This window comes from Cotesia glomerata, linkage group LG5, assembly GCF_020080835.1.
Source record: "Cotesia glomerata isolate CgM1 linkage group LG5, MPM_Cglom_v2.3, whole genome shotgun sequence".
NCBI lineage: Eukaryota > Metazoa > Arthropoda > Insecta > Hymenoptera > Braconidae > Cotesia > Cotesia glomerata.
The window spans coordinates 15,649,044-15,666,348 of NC_058162.1; the positions used below are offsets into that span (position 1 = coordinate 15,649,044).

Here is a 17,305-nt window from a genome sequence, read left to right on the forward strand (position 1 = left end):
TCGTCGAGTTAGGTCGGAATATAGCAAAATTTTTCAGAAGTTGCGGCATGAGAACGGCTACAATAGTTAGATTTTTATGAAATCTACTAAAAATTAAAAGAAATAAAAATTTTGAATTTCAAAAAAGCAATGTGCCCCTACGATCATATTATTGTGGAAAGCTTAAAAGAAGTATTACCTGAAGTAATAATCAGATGATCATTGTTCAGCTTCGTGAAGGTATATATTATAATTATCAATTTTCTTAATTTAAAGATAATGTCAAGTTAGTAATGTTTAAAAAATTATTAATTTACGTATGACAAGTGCATGTTGCTTGAAAATATTGCACGTATAAATATATTAAATTTATTGATTTAAAAACATAATTATCTGATACTAAAAATAAAATATATCCATTTTATTCAGCTAATGACTAGAAAGTGGTCATCTCTTGACTTGCCGAAAGACTATAATCACACAGTCTTCAAAACTAGCATGATTTTAAAACTATTACCACCTGAAAAAGTTAAGGAAGGAATAAAAGTGGTGAAACACCAAACAGAACTTGAATCTGACAGATTTGAAGATCTTCTTGCTTTTGCAAAATTCGTTGAAAAGTGTTCACCTCTGATTGAAGAGAACGTTCACTGGCGACAATATCAACGAAGCGATTGACTATGCGGAATCCCATAATTTACATATGGTGAAACAACTGGGAAAACATGAAGCTCTCCATTCTTTTCTGAGTAATTAAATTTCATATACTATAAGTTAGTTATCACACAGAGAAAGAAAATTCATTACATTAACTTTAAACTGAAAAAAAAAATTCTTGACTAGAGTGTAAAATTTCTTGGCTCAAGAAAATATTAAGGAAGGTTGAAAATTTCTTGAATGAAGTCAAAGTTTCTCGAGTCAAGAAAATTTTCTTGAGTCAAAAAAATTTTTTCTTGCTCCAAAATAATTTTCGTTTTCCTTAAAATTTTCTTGGCGCAAGAAAATTGTTTTTTGTGTGTAGTCTAGTGACATGTACGAATGTGCTTCATGGTGGTATCTAACGACATTAATCTCTACAGTGAAAGCTCGAAGTCTTTTTCTATGTAAAAGAACATTCTATTTGCATCTTAGTAAAGATAAATACTTAGAGCTACACTGATAAATTGGCTTTATTTTAAGTATAAATAGACATATCATCTTAGAAAATGAACTAATGAGTTTTGATTACAGAATTACTGAAAATGAATATTAAAAAAAATGAAGATTTGAGCAAAAGTAGAGGAAATCATAATAAGATAAAAGTCAATGTCAGAGTAACGAAGTCTATTGTAAAAGAACAAGAGAAATTTAAGAACAAAAATCAAACTGTAGAAAAATTTCTAAATTTTATAATGTAAACAGATATGGAGAAATTTTTAATGTTGCAGTCGTCATGGCCTCAGTGTAAGTTTATTTTTATTTGTGTCAACTGTAAATATTTTTTTCTGACAATATTTATCGTAACATTTTATAAAACTTGCACAATAAAATGGTAAATTGATTTAATATTACATGAAATATATTATCTATTTTCATTCAGATCGTGATGATGCAGGGAAATTACTTCGTTTACCAAACTTTCATTGTTACCATCTTGAAAGCAGTGAGTAAATTAATTTCAATGTTGTTGATTTTTGTTTTATGTATGATAACATGTGAGGAACAATTTTTTAATTATATTTTCTAGAACCAAGTGAAGATTGCGTGTATTGTATGACCGAAAAAGCTTGTGTACAGATAAATCTCTGTAAAAACGTAATTGCCTGCATGACATGTTGGATTTTCGATTATTACTCGATGAAACGAAGGATATGTCCATTATGTAGAACAGTATACGATAAAGTCACTATTCATTAAGTTAAATATGAATTCTCCAGAATTGTTGTTAATGTTCTACTATTTAGCTATCCTATTTTACAACACAGTAACAACTTACAGTTGAAGTTTTTTAATTTTTTAAAGTTTGTCTTAGAAGAAATTTTAATACATCGAATTATTTACATGGTAAATTTAGATGTCACGTAAAATATTCTTCTTTTCCCAAAATATAAAATTTATTTCTTCCATGAAATTTGATTGGTTAAAGTGAACTTTTTTTCTGCATAAAATTTACTAATTAAAATTTTTGGAACTTGTTACAGTTTTTCAAGAGCGCGTCAAAAAGAGGAGAGTGGCACGGACCGTTTCTATGGTATGAGCAATTCAACGACTATCACTTCCTCTCGAATTGGCGGACTGACAGATATTATAGGACTTATGGAGAGTTTCCATCATTTGAATAAATTGGATAAAGTCTACTTAAAAATTTCAAAGATTATGATCAAAAATCTTAATCAATCTATGTTACACTTTAGAAAATAACTAATAATCATTAATACATACATACTTACCCTTTAATTATGTATAATTGTTCCTGGAAAAAGTTGAAATTTACTTAAGATATAATTATTTGTTGTAATTATTTGAAAAATAATGCGTTTAATAAAAGTCAAATTTAAATTAAATCGAATTGTGTGCAAAACTTGGAAAAATTAAAATAATAACTAAGTAATTAAATAGTAATAAGTAATTATAATAAAAAAATTAATTATCACCTTAGCAGAAGTCGCTGATTGCAAAGCTGAAGAAGTTGTCTGTGCTCCACCAGCAGAGGCAGAGCTCACAGCGATGGCTTGTTGCATCGCATGGGTAAACATTTCCATAGGTATGATTCCAAAATTGAAGCTTTCTGTTGATGCCGAAGACGAAGAGCTTGAGGGAGATGGTGCTGATTGAGTACCAGCAACGGCACGTGCCAGAGCCGCGGTCGTAATCGCGCCGGTAGGAATACGCGGTTGATTGCAACGTTCATCGCTGCTGACGAGGGTCATTACAGCGTGTTTATTTAAGCTATTACTTATTTTTTAATTTTTTAATCCATAAATATTGTATTTTTTTTTTTTTTTTTGTATTCTTTAATTAGAGATGTACAAATTGAGAGATTTTCAAATTTTCTTGTCCATAATAAGAGATATTCATTTGTAGAGCTTTTTTATATTCAGAATTGTTCATTAGTATATATGTCAAGTAACCTTGATGTCTTTTATTAGAATTGTCTGAATTTAGGTTTGTCATTATTTTTTAATTTTCTTTATATCTTAATTGTATAATTCCATTTTTTAAAAATTTAAATTGTTTCAATGGATTATTTTCTAATTTTAGGCCTTTTCAGTTTTAATTTTGTATTATAATATGATCTATTAATTTAGTAAATGTCTTTATATTGAGCTATAGTTATTTGAAACTGTTTATTTTTAAGACTGTCATTATAAGGAGACTAATATTTTATTTATTTTCTTTTAATTGAACCATCAAATTTATTTGAAATATTTTATTTGTATAGTTTTTAATATTCGAATTATTTCTCTGGTGATTTACCAAACAGGAATTTTTCATCTTTAATTATGTTTATGCATAGTAATTTTTATTTGGATAAATTTTTATAATTATGTCTGTCTTATTCTACAATTATTTATTTTATGGTAATTTTATCCATAGTTTCGTATATTTTTTTTATTTTCTGAACATATTATTAATTGAAATTTTTAATGAGAGATGTCCAAATTTATAATTTTTTATTTTACCCGAATCATTGCCAACCGTTACAAATCAATGACAACGACTGTACGAACGAGACTCTTGTAAGGGGGATAAGTATTATGGCTCAAACAGGTCTTACGGCTGTACCTCCCCGCATGAGCCCCGCTGGTAACTGGTCGGGTTGTCATTATATTACCGATCGGGCTAACGCAGTCGTTGAATGGGTTGATACAGTTAACTGAGTACGATGACAGATTGACATTAAATTCAACTCAATTCACATCTGACCTATGATAGCGTAAATGCTTGAGGGCAGGATTTTTCCTTGCCTGAAAACTTGGCTGTGTATTTCGTACGTGAGGGTAGGACAGATATACGTGCGTGTATAGCTCTTTTGAGCCCAGGAAACGGCCTCTTCGGAGGTAGGCGAAAGCCTCGCCATATATTCTTTTATTCTATTCCATCATAATATAGCGTGGCGAAGCGTCGCCACGGCCTGTATCGCTACGCCAACAAACAGGTTTACCCTCCGCCTATAGATGTTTCACATCAAAATTTTTTTCTAAAGATATGCAAATTCAAAATTTTGCAATTTTTTCAGTTTTTCAATTTTTTTTTGTTATATCTCGAACGCTATTGTAGATATAGGAATGGCCTTTTGTTTGTTTAAAAGAGGACACTTGGGGTTATTGAAAAAAAAATATTTTGGAAAATAATTTTCAAAAATGCCAAATTTGTCAAATTTTGAATTTTTGAAAATCGTTAAAAATGACGATCGAAGTTAAAATTTTAGCTCAATTTTTTTTTTTATATAATACATAGTAATTATCTTAAAAAATTCTGAAGTAAAGAAGGGTGTTTTTTTTTTTTCAAAAATATCAATTTTTGAATTTCAAAAAAAAAAATTTTTTCGTTTTTTGCAACTTCTAAATAAGGTAAAGTTATGCCGAAACATAGTATTGTAATTTTGAGGATTAAAACTTGAATTCATTACGTGGAAATATTGAATAATAATTATTATTTTTGTGACCGAATTATATGTAATATATAAATTAAAGTTTTAGCGCCTAGCGTTCAAGTGACTAGTAGATCTAAATTCAAGCCAACGGATGGACATTCCATCTTTAATATTGGTCGAGAGACATATTCTCTCTTTACATAATTTACATAAATGAATAATAAATTAATTTCAACTTTTTTTTTATTTTATTGATATGATCTCAGTCATTCTTAACGCATGGAAAATGAAAAAAACAGTTGAAATTAATTTATTATTCAATATTTCTACGTGATGCATTCAAGTTTCAATCCTCAAATTTACAATATTATGTTTCTGCATAACTTTACCTTATTTAAAAGTTGCAAAAAACGAAAAAAAATTTTTTTTGAAATTTAAAAATTGATATTTTTGAAAACAAAAAAACACCCTTCTATATTTCAGAATTTTTTAAGATGATTACTATGTATTGTACAAGAAAAATTGAGCTAAAATTTTAACTTCGATCGTCATTTTTAACAATTTTCAAAAATTTTAAATTTGGCATTTTTGAAAATTTTTTTTTCCAAAATATTTTGTTTTTAATAACCCTAAGTGTCCTCTTTTAAACAAACAAATGTCCATTCCTGTATCTATAATAGCGTTCGAGATGTTACAAAAAAAAATTTGAAAACTGAAAAAATTGCGAAATTTTGAATTTACATCTTTTGAAAAAAAGTTTTTCATTGTTTTTCCTTTGGCAGAACTTTGTTTTATGATAAACGAAAACTTCTGATAAAAATTTGTCCAAATTGAAAGAGATCGTTTCCAACTATTTGTCGATCTGACATGGAATGACCCAATTGCCAATTATTTCTTTAAATTTCGAAATTTAGTCATTTTTAAATGGCTGTAACTAGTCTTTTTGTAGAGATGATCATACTTTGTCTTAGAGTTTTGTAAAGCTCAAAGACTCTACTTTAAGAATTTAGAAGCGTTTTTTGTAAAGAATTGCGTAAATTATGTGTAAATTCAATTTAAAACAAAAAATAATTTTTCCCATTTTAATTAAATGGGAAACTAAAATAAAAAAAGCGAGCCCTTAGAGTTGAGCTATAGGGCTCGTGTTTGGTGAGGATTTTTTTTATTTCAAATAGAAACATTTGAGAGAGTAAGAGTTAATAAAAAAAATTAAAAAGTTTTTTTTGAATCACCCTAATATACATACATATATAATCTTTTGAACCATATGTATTTTCTGACTCAGCTCATCGAGTTATATCAGAATATAGCAAAATTTTTCAAAATTTCCGTCATGAGGACCCTCTTGAAAATTTCAAGATATTTTAAGATTATTAAGAGGTACTCTATAAAAAAAATAAGCCAAAAATTTTATAGCAGGCTTTCATTTTCACGATTTTTAAAATTTTAAAATTTTCCCACTTTTTGATTTTTTAAAAATTTTTCCTTAAAAAAAAATTTTTTTATAGTCCTAAGTATTCCCTTAAAAATGAACTCTGGCCCATGTCTGTAACTCTAATAGTTTTAGAAATATTACAAAAATAAATTTGAAAAACCTGAAAATGGTGAAATTTTGAATTTTGCATAACTTTTCGAAAAACATTTTTTCCTTTGGCACAACTTTGTTTTATGATATAAGCAAACTTGTGACCAAATTTCATCCAAATCGGAAGGGGTCGATTCCAACTACTGGTCGATTTGACGTGGAATGACCCATATATTAATTAATAAAAGTGTAACTGTGTTTTATTTCTTAAATACCGGGTAATTGATAAAATTATTTTCTTTTGTTTTTCAAAACATGAGATGCTATATTAAACATACATATGGGTCATTCCATGCCAAATTTTTTTTTGTGTGGATCATAACCCACTTGGTCGTTTGCAAAAATATTGGCTCCCTTTAAGGGATTCATTTTTGAGGGTTGGTTTTACCCCCTAAAAATTTTTTTCCTGCGATAAAAAAAAATACGTGTAGCTTAAAATTCGATGTAGAATAACATATTTCAACGGTATAAAAATCGGAAGTGGACACCTGGGAATCTTCCCTTATAAGTAATAAAAACGGACGTATCATTCTCTTTTTTAACTTCCCGCTAAGAAAATTGAAAATTTTCGAAAATCGGGAAGTTATTGGTTTTACCCCGTTTTTCGAAAATCGAGTTTTCATCAGATCTCGACGTTTTGAGGTCCTAGGAAGCTTTCCTGACTATTCCCGCGAGGTTGACACTATGTCTATATGTATGTATGTGTGTGTGTGTGTGTGTGTGTGTGTGTGTGTGTGTGTGTGTGTGTGTGTGTGTGTGTGTGTGCATGTGTGCGCGTGTGTGTATGTGTGTGTTCTTTTTTTTTTTTTTTTTTTTTCCAGGAGGGGGGAATCCTTTTTACGGATTCCAGGCATAGATGTTTCGCCTGGATATGTGAGACTCGACGCAGTGTCATGCAAATACTCGACACTAGCGCCCATACTCACTAAACCCTAAACCTCTTTTCTTCTATCCTCTTATCCCCTATGGAAACCGCCGTGTAGGCATTACATCGCAGGGGGAGGAATTAGCTGCCGCTCTTCCTTCTTGTGGCTAAGGTGTTGTTTCTACCTTCCTTCTAAATTCTGACTTTGGATCTTTTTCTCTCAATGGAACGCAGTTCGGTAAGAACTTCTGTGGCGAAAGTGCTTGTGGCGTTCCAGGCAGCTTCACTCGACAACATTGCTTCTACTAACGTCTCTGGTTGGACTTTCTTGTTCAAACAATTCTCTAACTCATCTCGCTGAGGGTCAAAACGTGGGCACACAAAGAAAACGTGCTCTGCATCTTCAGCAACTCCTGGGCAGGACGGGCACTCCGGAGAGTTGCCGTGCTTGAAGCGGTGTAGATACTCTCGGAAGCACCCATGTCCTGACAACAACTGCGTCAGGTAATAGTTGACTTGACCGTGGCTCCGGTTCATCCAAACGTCGATCTTTGGTATAAGACGATAAGTCCATCTACCTTTTCCTGCGGCATCCCACTGCAATTGCCATCGTACGATGCTGCGATATCGTTCTTCTGTTCTGAGTTCTTCATGGCTAAGTGTGGTTGACCTTTTCCGTTGGTATAGGTTTCGTCTTTCTTCAGCTAGGACTCTGAGGGGCAGAGTTCCAGAAATGACGCACACTGCTTCCTCAGATATTGTTCGGAAGGCGCAAGCTACTCTTAAGGCACTCAGACGGTATACTGGTCCAGCCTTTCTCCATGCTTCTTGTAATTCTAATGCGTCAGCCCAAATGGATATTCCGTACGTGAGCACTGATGTGACCACAGATGATAATAATAGTCTTCTGCTCTGCTTTGGACCTCCGACGTTCGGCATTAGTCGTGATAGACTAGCTACCACTGCTGATGCTTTAGTACTCACATGTTCGACTTGTTGTTTAAAGTTCAGTCGGGCATCGAGCATCACTCCCAGGTATCGGATGAATGGTTGTGATGTAATTTCATGTTCTCCGATTTCTAATTTGATTGTTTCTACTGCTTTCCTGCTAGTGATAAGCACTGCTTCAGTTTTATGCTTGGTCAGCTCCAAATTCATCATATTCATCCATAGGTTGATGCGGCCGAACGTAATGTCAAAGGCCAGATTTATCTCTTCCAGATATTTCGCGACTATCACTACAGCTACATCATCGGCATATGCAACTAACTTGACCTCTGATGGCAACGCGATTCTCAGGAGTCCATCGTACATGATGTTCCACAGGAGTGGTCCAAGAACTGAGCCTTGTGGTACTCCTCCAGTGATATCGTACTCCTTCGGACCGTTTTTCGTGTCATACTTCAGGACCCTATTCGAAAAGTAGCTTGCTACCATTCAAAGCAGGTATTCTGGTACTTTTTTGTCTTCGAGAGCTCGCATAATGCAGTCCCAGTTGGCGGAGTTAAAAGCATTCTTGATGTCCAAAGCAGCTACCAAACAATACTTTTTCGTACCACCTTTCTATCTCTTCCCGGCGATTGCCTCCTTGGCTGTATTGACGACCAGGTTGATTGCATCAAGGGTTGCTCGTCCTTTCCGGAATCCATACTGGTTGTCCGATAAGAGTGGATCAACAACAGCTTCTATCCTTTGATGAATTATATGCTCTAGTATCTTGCCTGCCGTATCTAACATACAGAGTGGGCGGTAAGATGATGGCTCATCCGGTGGCTTTTTTCCCTTTGGAAGTAGTACTAATCTTTGCTGTTTCCATCTTCCAGGAAAGATCCCTTCTTTGATGCACGAATCGTAGGTCTCTAAGAATAATGCTGGCGCTGCTTTAATAGCTGTTTTTAATGCAATGTTCGGGATTCCATCCAATCCAGGTGCCTTATTATTCCCTACACGTTTACATGTCTCCATAAGTTCCTCCTCTGTGACAGGTGGAATGTCTTCGTGGTTGAGCTGCGGTGATGAATAGGCGAACTTACGTTGCCTCGGGAACAGCGTGGAAACAATCCTATCTAGGAGCTGCGGGCATGTGGGTGACGGCATTGGCTGGCATTTTAGGTGGGTCATGACCACCTTGTACGGCCTACCCCATGGATCTTTCTCTACCTCTTCTACGAGCTCCTTCCAGCAGCGTCTTTTACTCTCTTTGATGGCTTTATTCAATTCTCGACGGGCCTTTTTGTAATCTGTCAATAACACTGCAGAGTTAGGTCGTCGATAGCCCCGCTGGGATAATCTTCTTCTTCTAAGACACTCTTTACGAAGGGTACTGATGGTGTCGTTCCACCAGTGGACCGCCGGTCGTTGATTCATGTCCTGTTTTCGAGGCATAGTGGCGTCGCAGGTCTGGGAGACTCTTCTCATTAGTTCCTTTGTCTTCTGTTCAGCACTGCAAGTGGTGATCGGGTCGTTGTCTAACGCCACGACAAAGACATCTGGGTCAAAAGATTTAACTTTCCATCCAACTGCGTTGGTCTGTCTGGTTGCTCTTCGTGGATTCTGGCCAGTCGATACTTCCCAAAGTATTGCACTGTGGTCGCTGGCAGTGTAGATGTTCATAACCACCCAGGAATAGCTCCCTTTCAATAGACTACTGCTGACGAACGTTAGGTCGACAATTGAACTTGCCTCTCCTTTGGTGTATGTTGGTGCATCGCCGGTATTGGGGAGGACTACGTAGCCATTGTTTCCAGTAGTGCTTTTCCACGTGGATTAGTGAGCTTGCTGCCCCAGTCCACCGCCCAAGAGTTGAAGTCTCCAGCTATTGCCACGGGAAAATATTGGCTTGCATCTTCGACTAATCGATCAAGAAACTCTAAAAATTGTTCCATAGAGAAACTAGGCGGCGCATAACAGCTGTAAAAACGGATCCCATCTACACACGCAGCTACAAAACCAGCCTCTCGATTATTGACGACACTCTGAAAAGGAAGTTTGCCACAGGACCAGATGACAGCTTTGAGGGTGCTGTCCGTTTCCCATGGTTGGGTACTAAGGTGTTTATATGGTTCTGCAATTAGCTCTAAATCTAGCTCTAATTCGCGCGTGGTCTGAACAAGCAGGTCATGCGCGGCCTCACAGTGGTTGAGGTTGAGCTGCAATATCTTCATGTTCTTTTGTTTGTTATCTTCTGAAGCGCCTCCTGGAATATCGGACACCTATTAGTGCCGGCATAGTGGGCGAGGTCTTTTGCTTCTAGATTTTCCGCGCAAATTGCACATTTAGCTGGATTTTTACATTAAGCGATCTTGTGTCCTTCTTGACCGCATTTGATGCAGTGATTAGACCTGTTTATTTCATTTTTGCACTGTGATCCAAAGTGCCCGAAGTGCCAACATTTAAAACATTGGATCGGTCTCGTCGTCGCTCTTATTCGACAGTTAACCCAACCAATTCGGATCTTGCCGTTTCCGTCCAGTAATTTTCGCGCTGTGGTCGCTGGTAGTGTGACTGTTGCCATCTGCGTACCTCTAAAGGCCTTACGGATCTTTATTGCCTCTAGCGGTATTTCACAGGCTTCTCCGACTTCTGTTTTCAAGGCGACCTGGATGTCTTCCTTCGTCGTCGTGTCGTCGATGTCTCGGATCTCGATGGTCTCCTGTGGCCCTTTACAGATCACTTTGGCTTCTGCTTGAAGGATGCCCGCAATAGTTTTCTGTAAGGCTTGGCCTTTGTCGGTGCTCTCCCTCGATAGCGTAATCAGCATGTCTCCGGCATTGGTCCTGTGGATTTTTTCGACCGTATTGTGGACCTGGTCTTGTTTCTTCTGAGACGTCTTGTTTGATACGACGTAGTATCTCAGCATACTTGGCCTTATCAGCTGGGCGGATGATTAGCGCGTCAGGTCTGATCCATTTGCGCGGTTTTTTCCGCTTAGGCTCTGGCCGAGATTTGTTCACCGGTTGTTTTGGTAACCGCTCTCTCGCTTGCTCCTTCTTCTCCTTCTTGGATTGGACCTTCTGCCATTCAGTCACCTCTTTTTTTTCGGCGTTCTGCACTGCCGTGTTTTTCGGAGGGCTTGGTTTCAGGTCCTTTTTCTTCACAACCTGGCTGATCGTTGGGTCGGGAGAAGATCGATCTTTTCTCTTAATTGACCTGCTGCCAGTTCTGCTTCTGTCTTCCGCGACTGATTCACCGTCACCTTCGGCTCCAGTGTCCATTGTTTCTTCATTCACGACAGTTGCTTGAATGCTTCTCTCCGGTGTAGTGCGAGAAGTGCGTCGTACTGTTAAACGCCATTCCTCATCAAGTTTCTTGAATCTCTGGAGGGCATTGGCTACGCTGGTCGTCTTGGTCTTAATCTCCTTGTGGATATTGACCTTAGGTTGGACGAGGTCATTCAGCTCACTGGTCAGCTTTTCAAGGCGTTCCAACGCTTGCGACCGCTTCATTTCAGCGCTTGCTTCAATCACTGCTTGTTGGGCATGAGGCCCGTTTTCACTATTGTTGTTTTCCTGAATTTTACTCATACTTTTAAATTCACCAGCGCATCGTACGGAGTGGAGCGGGTTGTCATAACTAGGAATGGGTGTACCCTCGGAGATAGCACTCCTACCCCAGTTCCCTGAGGCCCAGCCGACACTTAGCCAGTCCCGGAATACACGGACGGACTAGACTCGCTCGGAGCGGTGAAGATTCCGATCTCTAACACTCACTGCGTACTTCCTGATCAAGGCCCGAAGTGGCTGGCTCCTGATCCACTGCTGCAACTTACACCTCGGCAGAGCAAGCTCACATCAGCCGTGGCCTGCATCGTCGGAAACTACGACACGAGGTTCCGGTCACTCCCAGTGGGTCACAGCAGCGAACGATCGTCTTGTTAGGTCAGTTAGTGTGACCAACCCATTAAAGGGGAGATTTGTCCACGGGAACGTATTTTATTTGGCTCCTACCCTCTGTACCAGGTACAGCGAGCGTTCTCCCATCCGCTACGGGGAGACGCGCCTGGTAGCAGTTTCTCCTCTGCCCCAAGAGGATTTTCCTGACTATTCCCGCGAGGGTGACACTATGTGTGTGTGTGTGTGTGTGTGTGTGTGTGTGTGTGTGTGTGTGTGTGTGTGTGTGTGTGTGTGTGTGTGTGTGTGTGTGTGTGTGTGTGTGTGTGTGTGTGTGTGTGTGTGTGTGTGTGTGTGTGTGTGTGTGTGTGTGTGTGGATGTATGCAAACCTCTTATAACTTTTGAACGGCTTGACCGATTTGATCGCGGTTGGTGCCATGCGAAAGGGCTTGACTGAACTTAGATTTTGAATATACTTTGGAACGATTTGGACTGGTAGATTTTGAAAAATCGCAAAAAACTACAAAAATAGGAAAAAAAATTTTTTTTCAAGTGGTTTTTTTGGGATAACTTTTAAACGGCTCAACCGATCGATTCCAAAAACTAATCAGCTCTCAACCTTAAAAAACCACGTCGATCGCCGCCAATCCGATCAAAATCGGTTGATTCATTCGAGAGACATCGTGAACGAAAAAAAACCGAAAAAAGTGTTTTTTTGGAGTTACTCCGAAATTTCTAGTTTGACCAATTGAAACTTAGAAATTCTTTATGAGGCTTAAAAAACTATGTAGAATGCCGCCAACCGCGTAAAAATCGGTTCTATGAAACTTCTATCAGACTTTTGAGCTCAAAGAGCTCAAAACGTAGAAAAGATACCTTTTTGAGCTCGGAGAGCTCAAAACAACACACAGATTGTATTTTTGAGCTCGAAGAGCTCAAAAAAGCGACCAGGTATTGACGGAATTAGCGGGAAGTTGCAGGGATGGCCTTTAGGGTCAACTGTTTTCCTAATTTTTTTAAAAGTAAAGTTTCCTTAAATTTACGAATAGGGTTCAAAATAGTTAAAAACTTCGATTCTATCAATATAAGCTAAAATTCTTATGAAAATATCTAAAATTCATGAATTTAATGGATAAATTTGAAAAAGTTATATAAAAATTATTGAAATCAGAAATCATTGAGGTTCGGATACGAATATCTTTTAAACAGTTGCAGTAATCAATTAAACATATAAAACCTTTTTCGTAGAACATCCAATTTCCTACAAAAATATAGCATATTTATTTGACAATGAGTATTTTCCAATGTGGTAGAAAATAAAAAAAAAAAATTTTTGAAGTGAAACTTCTTTAGAATCGTTGTGATTTCAAACCGGATGCAACGAAAAAACGACAGGTAAGAGACACAAATACAAAAATGTGTAGGATGAAGCCAGGGGAAAGAATGAGACAGAAATATACATACAATTTGTATATTATCGGTCTCTCCTCTTTGTGCCATACTTCGTAGCGTCCCCACTCCCGTCTTCTAAGCATAGTCGCCTGTAATTTGTGAGCCAGAGCGAGAGAGCAGATGTCAGTGTGTATGTATATTGCACACTGTTTAATACGTGCTTGTATTTGAGCATTTAACGTGTGTAGTGCATGTGAAAACTACGTGAGCTTACTGTACACTGTATGCGGCTGCGTATTACAGCGTTTTAGTAAGATAGCGTGGTGTGTTATTATTTAACTGTTTGTGAGTATTTTTATATCTTGTACTAAATAATAAATTTTATAAAATGCCGAAAACTAATGCCGAAATGTGTCGTCAATATCGACGCAAAAAATGAAATTAAAATGAAAAAAAATTCAGCAAAAAGGTCAACAGAACGTAGTCGCGAGTTTCGTGCCCGTAAAAAACAATTATTGAACAATCAAAATAGATGTTCAGATATAAGTGTCAATGTGACTGATGTAATAAATGGTAAGTGTAAATATTTTTTAATCCTGTTTTAAGTATAAACTAATATATCAATGTTTTTCAATCAATAAATTTGATTTTTATTTTAAACTGATCATGGATTATATATATATATATATATATATATATATATATATATATATATATATATATATATATATATATATATAACCTCAATACATCATGTGTCTAACCTTATTTATTTTTTTTCTGTTTTAGACCACTCTCAGCAACAAAATAGTGTTCCAACGGGATATAATTTAGTAAATAATGATTGTAAGTACTAATAATTAATACTAACTTTCATCATTTAATGTTAAATAATTTAAAGAAATTTTTCAATTTAATAATAATTTTAATGAAAAACTTAAAAACTTAAAAATTTAATTTAAAAACATGTACCTAATTTACAATTCATGATTTAAAAATATTAAAAAAAATTTAATTTAATTTAAACTTATATTCAATAATTCAATAATTCTTAAATTAACAAAATGATTTAATATTTAGATTTATAGGAAAAAAAAACAATTTTAAGACGGATGAATATTTTTGAATGGTAAAATAAATTGTAAAAAAATTCAAAATTAAAATGATATTAAAAAAACATAATTTAATTTTAAACTTAAGAGTGGATAATTTTTAAATGGTACATATAATTTAATAACCATATTTGAAAATAATCATTATCTTAAAATGAGTTTTAAAATTAATTTTATATACATTTTTCGAATTTACGATGTAAAAATTTTAGTTTTTAAGGAATTGATTCTCAATACACATTCGATAGATAACTCGTTACATACTTTGAATTGTTTTTTTTCAGATAACCCTCCAGTAGATGTACAGCCAGAAATTCCATACTCACGGTTTCGTCGAAATAAGTTTGCTCATAAAGAATTTAACGACAAGTTTTTAAACAATATGTTTGGTCATAAGTGCTCCGTTTGTGATCGATTGTGGTTTAAGTTAGATTTAAAATCACCACGTGCTGAAGATGAACAATTATTAAGGGTAATAGTTGAAAATTACAATACAGTTGAAGATATTTTACTGTGCAAGACGTGTTACCAAGCAATTGGGAGGAAAGTGATTCCTATAATGTCTACTTATAACGGTTTTAAATATGAAAAAATACCTGAGGTTTTACCACCGCTTGACTTAATTTCGGAAAGACTTGTCTCACCACGAGTTCCATTTATGCAAATTCGACGGTTACGACATGTTCATGGGCAATATGGAATTTATGGACAAATCATTAATGTACCAGTCGAGGTAAACAATATGGTAAAACTCTTACCCCGTAATGTCGATGATGATTACTGTATTAACGTACACATTAAAAGAAAAATAATACATAGATCAAGCTATTTAATGGGACTAGTTAATAAAAGGACAATTCGTGCATGGCTTCAGTATTTGCTTCAAACTCCACTTTATTTATTTTACGATATTAAAATTGATGAAAGCTTCTTCAACAATAATAGTAATAATGAAATCGATCTAGAAGAAATGAGTGAAGATATACCGGTCGAAGAGAGTCTAACAGCACAACAGAAAACTCTACTTTGGAATGAAGATATGTATTTACGGATCGCTCCTGGAGAATATAATATTCCCAAAAGTATAATTTTTGATGAACATGCCGAAGAACTTTCTTTCCCATCGATTTATTTGGGTCATTTCCGAAAATTCAGAGAGGGAGTAAATGCAACACCGTTCGCAATAGCAACTAGCGAATTACGAAGATCAGATCGGCGTGGAGTTACTCCACATCATTTATTATATCTAGCAATGAAAATTATGAGGTTAAGAGTTCGTGACTCGCTTACGATTGCATTTAAACATGTGGGAAAAAATACTAATATTACACGGCAGCAAGTTGAGTCAGCTGACTACATTAATAATTGTATCGAAAGTAATTTAGCTTTTCTGCGCTCAATACCAAATTCAGTATGGTATTGGAGCGATCGAAAAAGAGATCTTTTTGCGATGATTCGGCAACTAGGAAAACCTACGATGTTTCTTACTTTGAGTGCCAATGAAATCGGATGGACCAATTTAATACAATTATTGTACAAATTAAAAAATAACGGTACTGAAATTTCAGCTGAACAAGCTGCGTCACTGGATTACATATCTAAGACTACACTAGTGAATGAAGATGCTGTGACCTGTGCTATCTATTTTAATAAAATAGTCAATATATTGATAACTATTCTCCAATCAAAAGAAGAACAGCCCATTTGGAAATTATTATGTTGTCGACTATTTTAAACGAATTGAATTTCAGCATCGTGGTAGTCCTCATGCACATATTTTATTGTGGCTGAATGACGCTCCATCAGATCCTCTTGGTACAAACTATCAAGATACTGTAATGATGATTGATCAATTGATATCAATTTCTTCATCAGAAGCTTCTGGACATATTCGCTTGCAAAGTCACAAACATACCTTTACCTGTTATAAAAAGTACATGCCAATCAACCTCAGAAATGCCGATTTGATGCTCCATTTATGCCATGTAAATCCACTACAATATTAAAACCAATGCAGAAAGATCATCCAGGATATGCTGATTACGCTAAGCGGTATAAACAAATACAAATTAATCTTGAGAACAATGATTACGAGAATATTGAAATGTTTTATGCACAAAATCATATAACTTCTGATAATGATTATTTTCATATTCTTGAAGCTGGAATTACCAGACCTAAAGTATTTTTGAAGCGACAACCTAAAGATAAATGGCACAACCCTTTCAATCCTTTTATTCTCAATGTCTTACAATCAAATACAGATATGCAATTTATTATCGAAGAATACTCATGTGCAGCGTATGTTGTTGAATATGTCAATAAAACTAATAGGGGTATAAGTAATTTACAAAGACAAATTCATGAAATCATGGATGAAAACCCTGAGTTTGATATAGTAGAAATAACTAGAAAATGAGTGTTAATATGCTCAACACCGTTGAATTAACAAGCCAGGAAGCAGCGTGGTACCTTCTTCGTGAACCTATGTCTAGAAGTTCAGTCTCCATAGTTTATATTCCCACCGTTTGGCCTATTGAACGACAGCGTATTAGACGAACACAAAAAGAATTAGATGAATTAAATATCGATGAAGATTCAACAAGTATTTGGAAGGAAAACTGGTTTGATAAATACGAGAAGCGGCCACAAGAAATGGAAGAATTATCACTTGCACAATTCGTTGCTAATTTTACTAAAAATTCGCAAGGTGATTATATTCGTCGAAAGCAACAACGCATCATTCGTTATAGGAATTATGACATAGCCTCAGATATAAATGAGTATAAAAGAGAAATGGTGACTTTGCATATCCCATTTCGGAATGAAGAATTCGAGATTCTTGAAGAGATGAAATTTATTAGGATTTACGACGAAAATGAAAATCAAATTCTGGAGCGACGTAAAGAGTTTGAATCTGACTTAGACATTAATAAAACTATAGAGCTATGCCGAAAACTATGTCA

General features: G+C 35.4%; 2 protein-coding genes and 1 long non-coding RNA gene across 3 annotated transcripts in view; 2 read left to right on the top strand and 1 right to left on the bottom strand.

Moving 5' to 3' along the window:
- LOC123264925 (F-box/LRR-repeat protein 16) overlaps positions 1–17,305 on the bottom strand; it is a 367,204-nt gene that overhangs the window by 193,103 nt on the left and 156,796 nt on the right. The window lies entirely within an intron of this gene.
- Positions 95–2,429, top strand: LOC123264936. The gene is made up of 6 exons (XR_006509450.1): positions 95–219; positions 409–728; positions 1,210–1,422; positions 1,559–1,621; positions 1,706–2,022; positions 2,160–2,429. It is a non-coding gene; the product is annotated as an uncharacterized LOC123264936 (long non-coding RNA).
- LOC123264924 lies at positions 13,474–16,743 on the top strand. The gene is made up of 3 exons (XM_044728455.1): positions 13,474–13,800; positions 14,017–14,073; positions 14,624–16,743. Exons 1-3 carry the CDS (start codon positions 13,629–13,631, stop codon positions 16,072–16,074), a joined length of 1,680 nt encoding a protein of 559 aa, XP_044584390.1. The 5' UTR covers positions 13,474–13,628; the 3' UTR covers positions 16,075–16,743.

What these genes read in the sequence shown, in the direction of transcription:
- LOC123264924 (XM_044728455.1), top strand. Translation starts at nt 13,629, where the DNA reads ATGCCGAAATGTGTCGTCAATATCGACGCAAAAAATGAAATTAAAATG. An exon ending in TGTGACTGATGTAATAAATG is followed by an intron (nt 13,801 to 14,016) that starts GTAAGTGTAAAT and finishes TTTCTGTTTTAG; the next exon opens with ACCACTCTCAGCAACAAAAT. An exon ending in TAATTTAGTAAATAATGATT is followed by an intron (nt 14,074 to 14,623) that starts GTAAGTACTAAT and finishes GTTTTTTTTCAG; the next exon opens with ATAACCCTCCAGTAGATGTA.